General features: G+C 41.4%; 1 protein-coding gene across 5 annotated transcripts in view; it reads right to left on the bottom strand.

The window, feature by feature from the left end:
• Positions 1–14698, bottom strand: part of mtmr4 (myotubularin related protein 4) — a 68160-nt gene that overhangs the window by 21571 nt on the left and 31891 nt on the right. For 3 of the 5 annotated variants that reach the window (XM_050040244.1, XM_050040245.1, XM_050040242.1), the window contains 3 exons: positions 12308–12397; positions 2799–2915; positions 1266–1295 (listed from right to left, as the gene is read on the bottom strand). In XM_050040244.1, the coding sequence (XP_049896201.1) occupies positions 1266–1295; positions 2799–2915; positions 12308–12397 (237 nt within the window). Of the gene's footprint in view, positions 1–1265; positions 1296–2798; positions 2916–4204; positions 4471–12307; positions 12398–14698 lie in introns of those variants that run through there. The other 2 variants (XM_050040246.1, XM_050040243.1) reach the window with 2 other exon arrangements.

Below are 14698 nucleotides of genomic sequence, written 5' to 3'. Positions count from 1 at the left end.
TCAGGCAATGATTGGCATTTTTCCATCATTCTGAGAACAACTGTGATCTGATTTTACGCTGCATGCAGCATGAGTCTGCAGACAGCAGTGAAAGAAGTTGGTTACCTCACTAAGTTGGAGGTGTGTAGCCTGCCGCCTGCAGCTCTTAGAGCGCACCATGGCTGCTCCGTCTTATTGCAGCAGTAGCTTGGCTTTTATAAGCAGTAACTTAAAGGCAAAGTTCAGTATTTTCCAAACTGGACCCTATTTTACCAGGTTTTTGAGATTTGTTCAGTATTGAGCGAGAGGGCTGCAGACAGCATCAGCAAAACAGACTGCAATGAAACCACTCAGGGCATGTCCACACTTTCGATTGACATCCACTAAAAGTGCTTGTTTTTGCCACTGATAGGCTCAGACTGTTATTCTAAGTGTCCGACAATTTATGGAAAGGATCCCTACAAAGATAGACCTTTTTGTGTAATTACAATAAGCCCCGAAAGAGACATCAAAACCAAACCAAACCAAACCAAACCAAACCAGGGTTGGTGATAACTGGAGCAGTAAATAGATGAACCAAGATGATTGTTTAAGTTTTATTTTGTTTCTGTGGACTGTAAAGTTTTACAATAATAAAATTACTGTTTATTTAAATGGAGTCTGGTGGGTTTGATGATAGTGATCATCGGACTGTTCCTTGTTAAACCAAAAGGATCTTACAATTGAACAAAAAGATTTATCTCTGTAGGGATCATTTCCATACAGTGGTCAGGCACTCAGAATAACAATCTGAGTCCATCAGTGGCAAAAATCACAATCACTTTTAGTGGACATACATTGACAACGCAAACATTGACCCATTTTCCATCATTGTCACGGGACAATGACAACATGGGAAAATTGGGTTCAGGCTGTAAAATAGCAAACTTAACCTTTAATACAGCATCATTTTTGCAAATGTCGCCCTAGACATCTAGTTTATCATACTGCAAATATATAACTATTCCAACACTTTAATCAGTGGGCCATAGGCTTAATCACCATTAACAGTGACTAAACAGACATGTATTTAAATTATAATCTTTGAGATTATTACTTTAAGTCTGGAGGTCAGCCAACACCGCACCACAATTATTTTGCCCCAGACAATCCCATTAAATCAAGTGTTACCACTAAGTTGAATGTTTGTCTTCAGTGCACTGTAATCGTTTAACATGAAGAGGAGATGGATGACTTAAGCTGTCTAGACTGTGGCAGAGGGTGGTGTTTTATCATATGGTACTCACAGATATCTCATTGTCCACACCTGGGTAGGTCTAAAACACAGTGACACCATGGAGCGCACACACAGAGAGAGACAGGGAGAGAGGGAGGGAGGGAAGACACAAGACAGGAGGAAATGGAAAAACTATTAAACCAAAATAATTCAAGAGACAAAAGGAAATGAAGAGTTAAAAAAGGAAAGAAAACATCAAAGAGGTTGAAAGATGAAAGATAACTGAATGGATCACAGAGTGCGCTACTTGCAGGATCACATGACCATGCCAAATGGAAATCATGGAGAGAAAGACAAACATGGACAGGAGCAAAGGGCAAGAAAACAGCTTAGAAGTAGGGGGATGAGTTGTGAAGGGGGGTGTGGGGGGGAAGGTTGCTTGTTGGCATTCATACAGAGTTCATCTGTGCTGCTGAGGTCAAGGCAGGACTCTGGCAAGCGGTTCGATAGCGACTCTCACCTGGTGAACTCTGCTTTCATCTGACTGTCCTCTGCCAAAGTAAGTCAAGGTGAAGCAGCACCCTAAACATCCTCTGCAATCACCTCGTCCTGCTTTTTCAAATCACAGTCATCTTCCAGAATTCTTCTGGAAAAGATGACTGGGATTTGGAAAGGAGGAGGAAATTCGCTGCCAGTGAACGCAAACAATTGGCCCGTTTGTGTTTGAGCAAGGTTTGACGTCAACAGGAGCGAGCTGGTGGACATCAGTGCCAGTGGGGGCCGGGCCTCCGGAGCCTAGATGTCACATTAAACCTCCGCTGCCTGGAGATCAGAGGGACCGCCACTCCTGTGGTAACAACCCTGGTACACACAACTTCACGCCAGCTACGCTGGGATATGACGAGCATTGCTTTACGGGTACCCCATGTTTAACACTTGTAGGTTTATTTGCCTGATTAGCACAATTACGTGCTAATAAAATTTATATGGGGAAAGGGGGAAAAGCCTATGTGCGTCCAAACTACACATTATAGTCTCCTCTCTCCTGCTATTTGCTTCTGGGATGACATTGTTGCAGCAGTATAGATCACAAAGATACTTTGGACTCAAGTGGTTCTGCATAGGCATGTCACGATACCAGTTATTTAGGAGATGACACCAAAACCAGTGAAATTCCATGATTCTCGCTACCCAGTTTAATAACACAGTAAAAAACAAAAGCAAAAGTTTCTATTTCCTTAAACCAATCACAATCGTCTTGGGTGGCGTTAAGCCCAGGGTCTAGCAATGGTGCTCTTGCAAAATAATGTTGGGAAGAAACTTGTTTTGGTGGAAAATTTGCACGCATGGAGTCAAGATTTGGCATTAAAATGGCTAAGTCCCTACAAACACACACTAAACACTAAAAGACGTCTAAGCATGTGGGTCGAAGGTTGATGTTGTTTCATGCACAGCACTAAAACAAAGATAGATAGCGGAACGGGAGGAGAATTCCATCTAAAATAGATGGCAGACTCATACACATAGTCTACATCCTGTGAGTCAGACTTGGGACTATTTTTGTGGTTCTTTTGTGTGTTTATTGTGTGTGACATGAACTCACGTTGATGACAGAGTCTTTGAACTTGATGTGGAGCCTGTAGTTAGAAATGGCAATGATGGCTTCATCTGCGCAGCCAAGATATTCCACCCCTTCCCCCTGAAGAACTGCGAATGGCACCTGTAGAGACACAAAACAACCAGATTGTTGAAGTTTAAGCAGCAAAGACATGACACCACCACATGTTTACAGTCAGACTTTATTATATCTACTGGGAGTATAATCACAGCATCCAAATTTCAGTTTTTAAAGCTGTACTTTTAGTGCTCTCAAAGCCTAGGAGTCTACAGTCATGCTAGCTGCTCAGTGAGGACGTATTTAGCTAACACTAATGCTAACAAATTGATGTTTAGCAGGTATAATACAAGTTAAAGGAATACCACCCAAAATATCATTTGTATATCATTTACTCAACCTGTGTTATGTTGAATTCATGAAGAAAACACTGTGCTTTATACACGGTGGTTCCATGGTAAACGACGAATCCAAAAATGGAGAAAATTCTGGATGAATTGAAGTCATAGGGGACCATGTTTACCAACAGTAAAACTATACCAAAGCATCTTTTTACAAACTCTGACACATTTAATGCAGTATAATCCAAGTCTCATTTATCCAGTCCTATGCCTAGTAATTCCCAAACAGACAGCCCTTTCCGACAGGGAACTAAATTGAAAATGGAAGATGGAACATCTATGCTCTCTTCAAAACCAGACTCCATTAACAAAAACACCAATTTTACCTTGCTGAGCATGGGAGCTGCTGGTGTACCGCTTCCTCGATCAGTTAGTTTGTGTGTGTTATTGTGCAAGTTTGGTGAATCCAAACTAACCCGGTAACCCCAAAGTCACACAATAATACAAACAAACTACCTGATCAAGGCAGTGGTAGATAAGCAGCTCCCATGTTCAGCAAGGTAAAATTACTGTTTCTGTCAATGGAGTCTGGCTTTGAAGAGAGCCTACATAAGTTTCACTTTCACTATCACCTGAGTATTTAAAGCAAGGTTTTAGCAAAACTGCATGTGTTTGGAAGTACTGAGTATACAAATGAATAAATGAGACTTGGGTACGAGTTTGAAAACACTGACCCCAATGACTTCAATTTATCAAGAATATCTGTTTTTGGATTCTTCGTTCACAATGGAGGAGAAGTTTCAGCATAACATGGGGTGAGTAACTGATAAACAAGTGGTCACTTTGTAGGTGAAGTATTCCTTTAAACTTCTTAGCATGCTACCATTTTCTAATTAGCAATGCATTAGCATAATTGTGCTAATTTAAGACTACATTTTATTCAGGCAAAGATCTTGCAGATCTACTCTGTATAAAGACAAAATAGTTTAAATCATAAATTTTATATTATTTCTATCCTTGAAGTTTATTTTATTTGGTTGACCTCTAACATACCATTGTTTTATTAGGGTCCGGGCAGCTAAGCTGCCAGGACACTATTGTAATCCTAGGTTTGGGGCGGCAGTAGCCAGTCCATAGGGACTTGGGTTGGGAACCGGAGGGTCGCCTGCTCGAGTCCCCGTCCGGACCAAATATGGAGCGTGGACTGGTGGCTGGAGAGGTGCCAGTTCACCTCCTGGGCACTGCCAAAGTGCCCTTGAGCAAGGCACCGAACCCCCCATCCGCTCGGGGCGCCTCACCAAGGGCAGCCCCCTCACTCTGACATCTCTCCACTTTGTGCATGTATAGGTCCTGTTTGTGCATGTGTGTGTCTTTCAGACCTGTGTTAATGACAAGCAAGAGTGAAAATATTGAATTTCCCCTCAGGGGGATTAATGAAGTAAATAAACTTTAAACTTCTTCTTCTTCTTTCTTACTTCTTCTTCTGAGGAAATCATACTTCCCATGGGTGAAAACTCACCAAACTTTGCACAAAGGTCCAGTCTCATGCCAGATATCCTCAGCTGTAAACTCAAGACAATAGTCCTGATGGTGGCGCTACAGCAAGCATCTAAAGTTCAAAACTTTGAAAATTCATAACAAATCAACCATACGTGCTACAACTTCACAACTTTCATCAAACTGTAGCCCCAATACTGAAGAAACTTTTGTACATTTAAACCTATTAAAAATTATGAAGTTCATCACTCTGTTTTTTTCAAAAACTGTAAAACTTCTTAAACCTATCTCCTCCCACAATTTTTGCTCAATTGACACCAAACTTGCTACAGAGCATCTTCAGACTGTCCTACAAAAACTATGTTTCTCAGATTTTTGATTTATCAAAAATTGAGCCTACAGTGCATCAAAATGTTTGACTGTAAACGGTACTGTAAACATATACATGCAAATTCTTGCTAAATAAATCTTCAATGTTCATGAAAAAAATGACAAAATTCTAGAGTCATGGTAGATGATGTGTGGCAAATTTCAGAATTTTATCTCAAAAACTGAATTTTTGACAGCATTTTGAATTTTGCTCTAATGTGAACAATTGGAGTCAATGTAAAAATGGCAATTTTAAACATCAGTTTTTCACTTATGGAGCAAATCAATCATTGTTACAAACAAATTACCAACATCTCCATGCTGTCTAGATGCAATATGTGTATTTTCAGATTTTTGTTTCGATAACTGTTTTTTTTACAGTGGTTTGAAATCTGCTTTTCCATGCATGGACGGCTGCTAAACCTGCACGTCTGGCTTAGTCAATTTGTGAAGCTACACATGAATTGTCACTGACTAATTAGCTCAGTGAGATTGATTCTTAGTCTCAGAGGTTGTGAGTTCAAGCCTCAGCAGATGCAAAAGGCAGATTGTGTTGCTAAATTCCTAAATGTCTTCCAATTCTTCTGCTTGTTGCTCAGAATTGCCTAAAAATGCCCGGACCCGACCCATCGCTGCGCAGCAGCTATAATTGTTATAATTTTTTGAGTTGCACATTTCTTATTTATTGTTTTTTAGTTTTGCTATTTTGTTTTAATGTTACTATGTGAAGCACTCTGGACTCCACGTTTGTATGAAAGGTATAATATAAATAAATAATGTCGAAGTTGAAAGTTAAAGTTTTGTAGAATAACCTTTAGATTCCTAAAAGGGAAGTACTGAATTTATCATTCTGGTATTGTTACTGAATCTCATATTGGCACCAGTATTGACATTTTGCAAACAATCACTAAGCACAACCACCAGCCAGAGTTCGTGCTGCTCACTAGAAGCTGATTGTGGACAGAGTGACATTACAGATATGACAAAAAGGGGGACACAGTGTGCATGTGTAGCTGTCCAATTAGCACATAGTAGTTTCACAGAAGGACCTTTGTGAGCACAGAGGGCTTGTCGGTGAGCCTGAATGAGCAGGCAGACAAAAGGGCAAGACTGGGAAGGAGACTGTCTGCACCAGCCCTGATGGTACAGTGACGGACCCCAAACTGTCCATTAACATTCTTACTTCTACCCATTTTATCACAGCCAGGCCAAGCCTGGGCTCTGGCAGCATCGAGACCCAAACATTAAGATAATTGGTTCCCAACAGAGGTAAATAGAAAACATTCTTCATTTCACTGTGACGCAGGGCATTAGGTTTAATAGCTGACCATATGGAAGAAACACACAGCTACAGATGCCAACTAAGGATGTCTCAGTTCATATAAAGATGGAGCCGTCCAACCACTTTAAGAGGGGTGGATTTTACACTGACCAAGGTATTTAAAAATGATGATTTCAGTAAACAGTAAGACCTTTTGCTGTTAATCGGGATGAATTAAGCCATAACATGATGTACTGTAATTAAACAGGGCCTATAATGCTCATTCTCAGGTTCATTGTTGTAGTTTGGGTTTCTACTTGAACATGTTTACATGTTCTAATGTTCAAAAAACACTGTTTTCCTCATACTGTCTGTGCCTGAACACCTGTATTCACCCTCCATCTGAAGCGCTCTGTTTTAACACCTGTCCCTTTAAGCCCACCTCCTGAAAAAGCCCAGTCTGCTCTGATTGTTCAGTGTTTCTGGGTCTTTCCTATCTCGGCATCTCTGCACAACCATTGCAGCTGGGGAATGACTGTAATAATGTTTAAATTTTTACTGTGAAAATTCACAACTAAAGGCTTCTCAAACAAAATCTTCACAACCAGACATGTTCGAACAGGAATCTGATCAGAAATCGGGGAGAAATTAACAACACTGGTGAGCAAGATTACATGTTTCCCTGACGTTAGCATGTAGCTACATGTAGCAGTGTATGTAATATAAACACGTAGGGATGTCAACAATTAGTTGTTACTCTGTAAGGCATTTTAATCTATAGGTTAATTTTGTTACTCTTCAGTTAACTACACTACGTACTACCTAGGTCGGGTGGCGAGCTAGCTTGCGGTATGGCTCGCTGTCTCGACTCAGAGTGGCGGGACAGTGGTGCTGTGAAAATATGGCGGCTGCACTCCAGGCTTCCCTCAGGTCATCCTGGTGATTAAGCGGCATAATTATGAGCCACAAAACCCCTTAAGCATTGTTAACTATGTTATCACTTTTAGCTCTGTTAGCTCCATTAACAGTGTCAGTATGGCTAGTGGTGCTAACTTAGTTGACAGTGCTACCTGGGGGGAGACCAGAGGGTGGCCACCATTTTTCCACAGCAAAGCCATCTTGCTACCATGGGTCAGGACATTACAGCAGTAACTGCCATAAGAGTGACACTGTATGCTAGCTCCTATCTGACCAAGGTGGTGCGCAGTGCAGAGCTGCAGCTAGGTTACCAGTGGAGACTGGAGGGTGGGCACCATGTTTCTGCGTGCTAATGTGGCTATTCAGCTGTCTCTCAGCAAAGCCAAACAGAAAATAAAATAAAAGGCAAAACATTTGCATCACAAAACATTAAAATTTCACCACCTCTAAATTGATAGCACTTTTAAATGCAGCGCTAAAGCTCACTGACTCAATGGAGTGCTGGATTAAATGGAAAGCACCACCTGGATTTCACGTCATTTTTTACTGGTTAATGGGTGTCAGGCCGTGAAAAGCAAAATTTACCACAACTGACATCTCTAGTTAAGTGCCTGGAGCAGAAGACCATATGAAGAAAACCGTCACAAGCTGACGTCAGCTTGCCTCAAAGGTAGAAAAAAACCTTGGAAACAGAGTTTTCATTTACCTCATGATTTGAAAATTTGGCCCAGTTAATATGAGCGTCCGACATTGTAACAGAAAATGTGGAAAGGCATCACAGGTTCCCTTTGAATCATTTTCAATCACCTTTTAGAAAACATTCCATCTGGCTGATGTAAAACAGTTACTGCTGGGATGGATCATTCTCTCCCATCTGACAAATTAAGGATTGTGTTACGTCCATTCATGACTCATTTCCATAAACCTCTTCACACAAGTTTCTTAGTCATCGCTTCTGTGTGACGATCGGCTGCATGTACCGATGTTGGTTCTGACTGCTTCAACATAATCACGGTCATTGGGGACCACAAATTGTGACCCAGGTCTCGTTGTTTAGTTGTTGGTAGTGAGGACAACAGTGTTGCTTGGAGACAACATTACCTCATCCTGCATTAGCATGCATTGCTGAGTCACGCAGGGGAGGACCCACTGGTGCATGTAAAAAGAGGACATGTAGCAGGGCAGATGGAGGATTATGGTAAGATGTCAGAAAATCGGGCTTACTTGAAATAACATTAGCCAGCACGGTTAAAAGCACAGCCTTAGTTAGTGCTGGATGTGAAGGACAGACCCATAAACACAAGTCAACATCAACTCAGTCTGCTTATGTTTCAACACTCATGACAAAAAAGAAACAATATGTATGATAAATCTAAAATAAAACAACTGGTTTTGTCCTTTTAAAAGACTGACTGTCAATTGGCAAAGGATCAGCGCTGTCTCTGCATCAGATTGTTGATTACTGTTGGTCCACGGAGCTTACGTCCAAAAAACAAACAACAACAAAAAAATCAAACCCCTGACATTAATCACTGCACCTGCTGTTGCTTATCTCTAACTGAAAATATGTGCATGAGCCAGGACAGAAAGCATGATGAGGGAAAGAGCACAGCTTAACCTGGGAAATGGAGCACGTAGTACTCTGCACGCAGACACCAACTGAGCCAAATATAGGCAGCACGTCCCCCGACACTCTGCACTGGGACTTCTAAAAAATGGAATATCTAAAATCCGACATTAAAATTTTTCATGCATTTAGAAATGCTTAACTCTGTAGCACAACTGACTTTAAAGTGACAGGCGCAAAAACACAGCTGGCAGCCAAACAAAGCTGAACTCTAAAGTTGTTTACTGTGACAGAAAAATGCTACAGATACAGTTTTACTATACACAAAAGGAGAGAAAAGAGAATCTAAAGCAGTTTTGGATTCCTCATGAGTCAGGGGATGCAGCAAATTTGCATTAAATATTGCCTCAACAGCAGCAGAAAGGGCTGAAATGAGAACGTGCAGCTACAGGGCTGCTCCGCTGTGGAAGAGACCGAACATGCCCTGCTGAGAGTGCCATAGTTAACATGCTGTACGGGCCGGGAGTTGCATTAAACAAGCTGTGCTCCAAAAGTAGGTGCATGAGTCACCAGCAGCCAGCAAGTGCAGCAGAAGATACTGTGTCACGTTTCCTCCAGGAGCCTTCAACTGCAGAAATATTGAGGAGAGAGAGGGAGAGGGAGAGAGCTGAAAGACCCGTGAATAACACTCTCTGACTTGTGAGTCGTGACTTCCGGTTTAAGCAGCCTGCCTGTGAGAACATGCACGTGTGCATACACAACTGCAAGCATGCAACACAGCTTGCACACACACAGGAGGAAAGGCAGCAGGGTATTAAATATAGTGGGGTAGGGAATGCCTATAATTTGCCTGCGGGAGGGCTGTGGTTAGAGACATCAGCTGTCAGAGAAACTCTCATGGGATCGCCTGCATAGAGAAGAAAAAAACATCAAAGCTATCATAATGAGGAACTGCATGTGTGAACGCAGGGGGAGGGGAGGCAAAGTGTAAGAGCGTAGAAACAGAAAACGGGAACAGTATTTATTACGGAAACATCTATTATTTCTGGCTCCTTGCAGGCTTCTCGCATTGCTTAGCAGGAATTAAAAAATGATAATGATGTTAATAATCAAAAAGCAACACCTTTGAAAAGGTTGATACTCCCTCCCTGTAGTCCACTTGCAACCCAAGTGGGAACAATCCTCAGTTAAAACCATAAAAACAAAAACCACAAGTAGTAACCCGAGGCTTGGCAAACCTCTCCACCTTCACTTTGCCCAGCTCTCCAGACACATGATGCTCGGCTCCATTGAGCACCAGACAGCCAGAGAGCACAAACTCAACACCATGGAAGGCACAGCGCAAGTTATCCATCACAATTTTGCTACTGGCACCCTCACCGTGGAATAGACTTACAAATCCCTCTCACTTCAGTGACCTGAATGTTTTTTAGCTGCCCGTCTCTGTCCTCTGCAGTGACTTTACTCTTCTGGGGAGCAGTAGAGGACACAGCAGTATAATAGAGACAGACCAGTTGAAGACAAATCTTAAGGGGGATTTATACTTGTGCGGAAGGCCCTATGCCGTAGCCTATGCACGTGGCCTATGCTGTTGTGAGCATTTATACTTGTGCAGTTACACCTCCAAAACACTAGTCAGTGGTGGGATTTCTGTGAAGTGCTGTAAAGTTTAATTGATTGAAAACACACCCAAAGCACACATTAAACATGTCTAAATAGAGACAATTTCAAACACAAATAAACAAATCAGCTTCGCTGTTACTCACTGCACTCACAGACAAAGCACTTACCTTTATCTAGACACATTTTCCCCACCAATACAACATGCTAATATTTTAAGCACAAGCCTATGGCATTTTTCCTTGTATGAATTAGCCTAGCAGCTAGCGGGCTTCTCTCTACTCATATGAAGCCAGGGACAACAGCAACATTTAACAAAGTTAACGTTAAACATTTTGGCTCTATTACAACTCACAAGAGTCAAAGACAAAACAACTGTCTTATACTAAACACGTTTTCCAACAAATATAACATGCTAACGTTATTAGCACAACCTTATGGCATTTTACATTGTATAAATTAGCCTAGCGACAAGCGGAGGTTTCCTCTGCTCATATGAAGCCAGGATAAATCACACACAAGACCTAAAATGCTATTTTGTGGAGGCTTTATTTTCTTCACAATTTATTGTTTCTTATCTGTGAAATTAAAGTAAATAAAAGCTTCATTTCCACTGAGGGAAATGGTTTCAGCTTACAAAAATAGACAGGAGGTCTGCGTTCCCATGTGTATCTACATGTCTGGGGAGGTGCACCTCAGGCTATGGCGTAGGGTGGGGCGTCGATTCGACGCAGACGTATAAATTCCACCTTAGTTGAACGTAAATGTTTCATTCAACATGAGGGTTATTTTTGAGGTACCTAACATGAAATAATGACATTTATTTTCATAAAACAAAAACTGGAAAAAAAAAACTGAACAATAACAATGGCATTAACGCGGCAATAACGATCATTTACCATCTCTGTTACATGGCGGTCGATCTCTCCCTCTGATAAGAGGGTAAGGAGCTTCTGAATCTCATTGTTTTCCCAATTTGTGGACATTTCCAGCCACTGTTCTTCTTTGAGTTAGCCACTAATGGGTAACAGCTACTTTTTAAGTCTCCTGCAGCAGGCTGCATGCATAACATGTCGTCAAAACATCATACCCGTCCTGCCAGCTGTCGTGTTAATACAGACTCCATATCGGTGCCGTTACTACCTCCCATGACTACTATAAGGCAAGATCACTCTGTCCTCCCATTACGCAATCATACCTTGTATAAAGCATGGTGAGGTGGCATTACAGCACTATATTACCACCTTGAACAGGCAGTGTAAAAGGGGCTTCTGGTTACGACCACCACTACTACTACAGGAAGGCGTGAATCACAGCTACTTCAGTCCTTTTATACTGTAGACACAAAAACTTGTCAAGATTTTTAACTTCAAATCTTTCCTTCTGTTCTTGTTAAAGCCTTGTATAAATATATTCCTAATCTCGACACAGAGGAGTAATTCAAAGTGTCTTTTCTAAATAAATACTGGAGAAAATTTGTGTCTTTTATTAGTATGACTCCTTATCTATAGAGAGCGTGAGCAGCGCCTGCATTCACATGCAAATACTTTGTTATCCTCCAAGTTGCCTAATTAACTTTTTCCCGTGTTGATAAAGGACAGCAAAGTAATGACAAAAAGAACTGCTCTTCTAGACCAGAGTCATCGTCTCTCCTCCAGTGTCTGGCCTCAAGCCTGCTGAGTTGTGACTCCTGCAGTAATATCTTGGCAATCACACTCTCACACAGTGGCGACCCAAGCTTCATCAGGGTGTTTCGGAGGAACACTCTGGTGACACGCCAGGAGCCGGGGCTGAAGATGAGATCATAATCTAAAAAGTGCCACACTTCAGCAGCTCCTGGTGGTCTACTCCACAGACAGCTGTCAGCTGGCTGTCAGAGCAGACGGGACTGTGTTCTGGAGCGGTAGACAACTGTTCAGCTCACCTGAAGGCTTTCATCCTCCTTCACCAGCTCCTTCTGGGGGAACAGGTCCTTGGCCTTGATATACTCCAGACTGGGAGGCCCCTCTTCACCCTGTAAGACACATACACAATGCAGGGGTGGTCAGACAAATACTTCTGGCATCATTCAGGTCAACACAGCAGGGTGGGACACCACATAGAGATACATATCTTAAAAAAGGAACACAGAACCCCCCTGGCCCAATGCAGTTTAATAATAGCACTGTCAAACTACAAGAAAGAACACTGGAAGACCTACTGCAAAAAACTCTCTAACGTTAAGCCCAAATTTAAAGTGAAACTTAGGTTTTTTTCAACCTGGAGCCTATTTTCCCATGTGTCTCTATGTTTATATGACTAACAGAGGCATCTATTTTTGAAATTGTCCACTATTGAGCGAGAGCACTGCAGGCGCAAAACGGGCTGCACTGGAACCACTCGAAGCATGTTTGCACCATCAATGTGCGTCCACTTAAAGTGCTTATTTTTGTCACTGACAGGCTCAGATTGCTATTTTTAAGTGACTGATAAAATTATGTAAAGGATCCCAACAGAGAAATAATATAAGAAGTGCTGTTCTGGAGTCTTGTGAAGGTCGATCAGGAAAAAGGTGAATAGTTTTCTTTTTCTCTAGGGATCCTTTCCTTAACTTTGTCAGACACATAATAACAATCCGAGCCTGTCAGTGGCAAAGACAAGCACTCCTAGTGAACACTTGCCCCGAAGGATGAGGTTCAATCAATGTATTTGTCACATGAAATCATATCAATACAACTTCAGTGAAATGTAATTGGTCAGTTCCTTCAATTTGTACATTTAAAACAGTGTAATAATAATAAATGCATGTTTATGGGGGGCTTTGGGCGGTATCCTCATTTAGGATCCTTATGGCCTGAGGGTAGAAGCTCTTCCTGAGCCTATCAGTGCTGGCCTGGTGTAACTGGAACCTTCCTCATAACCTCAGTAGGGAGAAAAGGCAGTTATCCAGGTGGTTTGGATCTTTAATGATTCTCCTGGCCTTATTTTCGCAACACCTCATGTAAACATCATTTAGGTAGGGTAGTGCAGCCCGTTTCACAGCTGCTGGCTGCAGCACGCTTGCCAAATTTGAAAAACTGTTGTCTAAATTTGTCACTTAGAAACAGAAAAATGTGAAAATAGGGTCCAGGTTGAAAAAAACTGAAGATACCCCTTAATATTCTCAGTGTTCTTTTATTCAACATTTGTCAGGGCGGATAGCCTTTGATGTTAGATCCATGCCAGGTGAAATTTCACAATGCAAACCAGCTCACAGTCATGAGTCACGTAGGAGATTAAATATTGACTACGAGAGCTCCAAAACTCCTTCTGAATGGGGGCACATGACTTTGTTTAAGGTCAGTGAGGAAAGCTATTTTAAAATGCTTACCACTCGATTCTATAAACATCTTCCTGATTGATTGATTTATAATAATGCTGAAAGATGAATGCACCTTTTATACATTTATATTGTGTTTGCTCTGGCACTGTGCAGGCAGTTACTGCATGTGCAAATGACAGACGGGACTGGATCTTGTGACAGTCGTGTGCAAACAAACATAGTTGAACTTTGTGAGGTATTTCACACACTTGACTAGTTTTTCATGAGTCATACACTTATTACAGAGTTTATACAGTGTTTTGCTCAGGGAACTTTTGATACCAAGTAATCAAATGTGTCTATGACTGTGTAAAAGACCATGTAAACTAATTCAGTGTTGCATCACTGAGGCTGCTGCTTATAAATGACACATCCAGGTGTAGTCTTATCAAGTGCACACCTGTTATGGTCGGCTAAAATTAGACTGCAACACCTCAAGAAGCAGAAGAGATGAGAACAAGGGGGGAACAATGAGAGCAGTCAACCCTGTCTTTGCAGCTCAGAGTGCCAGTGCCCCGTTCAGACTGTCAGGTCATACTTCAATCATTTGAGAGAAAGGGGTAAAAAATAACCAAAATTATGAAAAATATGAAAAGCCCCTGTAAAGGTTATGCCCTCTAAATTCTCACTTAATGACTAAATATACACATGAAGTGCATTTAAATGTATGTTAAGGTGGAAATCTCCAGGCACCTTATGATTCAGTTCCCATTTCGAGGGCTAAAGATAAAAAAGTGCATCTCAATGCATCAAAATGTTTGATTTCAATACATGATTTATATAAACAAATGAATTTACGTCCATTATCTTTTATTAATACAAAAGAAGAAACAAAAAGAAGATATGTGTACACTAGAACGTTACATTTGCCAACATGTTTCCAACATAGTCACTTGTTCAACTGCAAACATGCAGGTCAAAAATTGTAGATGAAGACGCAACAACTTCAAACTTTGTTCAACATCAGAAGTCGCA

This window comes from Epinephelus moara, chromosome 3 (assembly GCF_006386435.1).
Source record: "Epinephelus moara isolate mb chromosome 3, YSFRI_EMoa_1.0, whole genome shotgun sequence".
NCBI classification, from domain to species: Eukaryota; Metazoa; Chordata; class Actinopteri; order Perciformes; family Serranidae; genus Epinephelus; species Epinephelus moara.
This window is presented reverse-complemented; position numbering and strand designations above follow the sequence as displayed.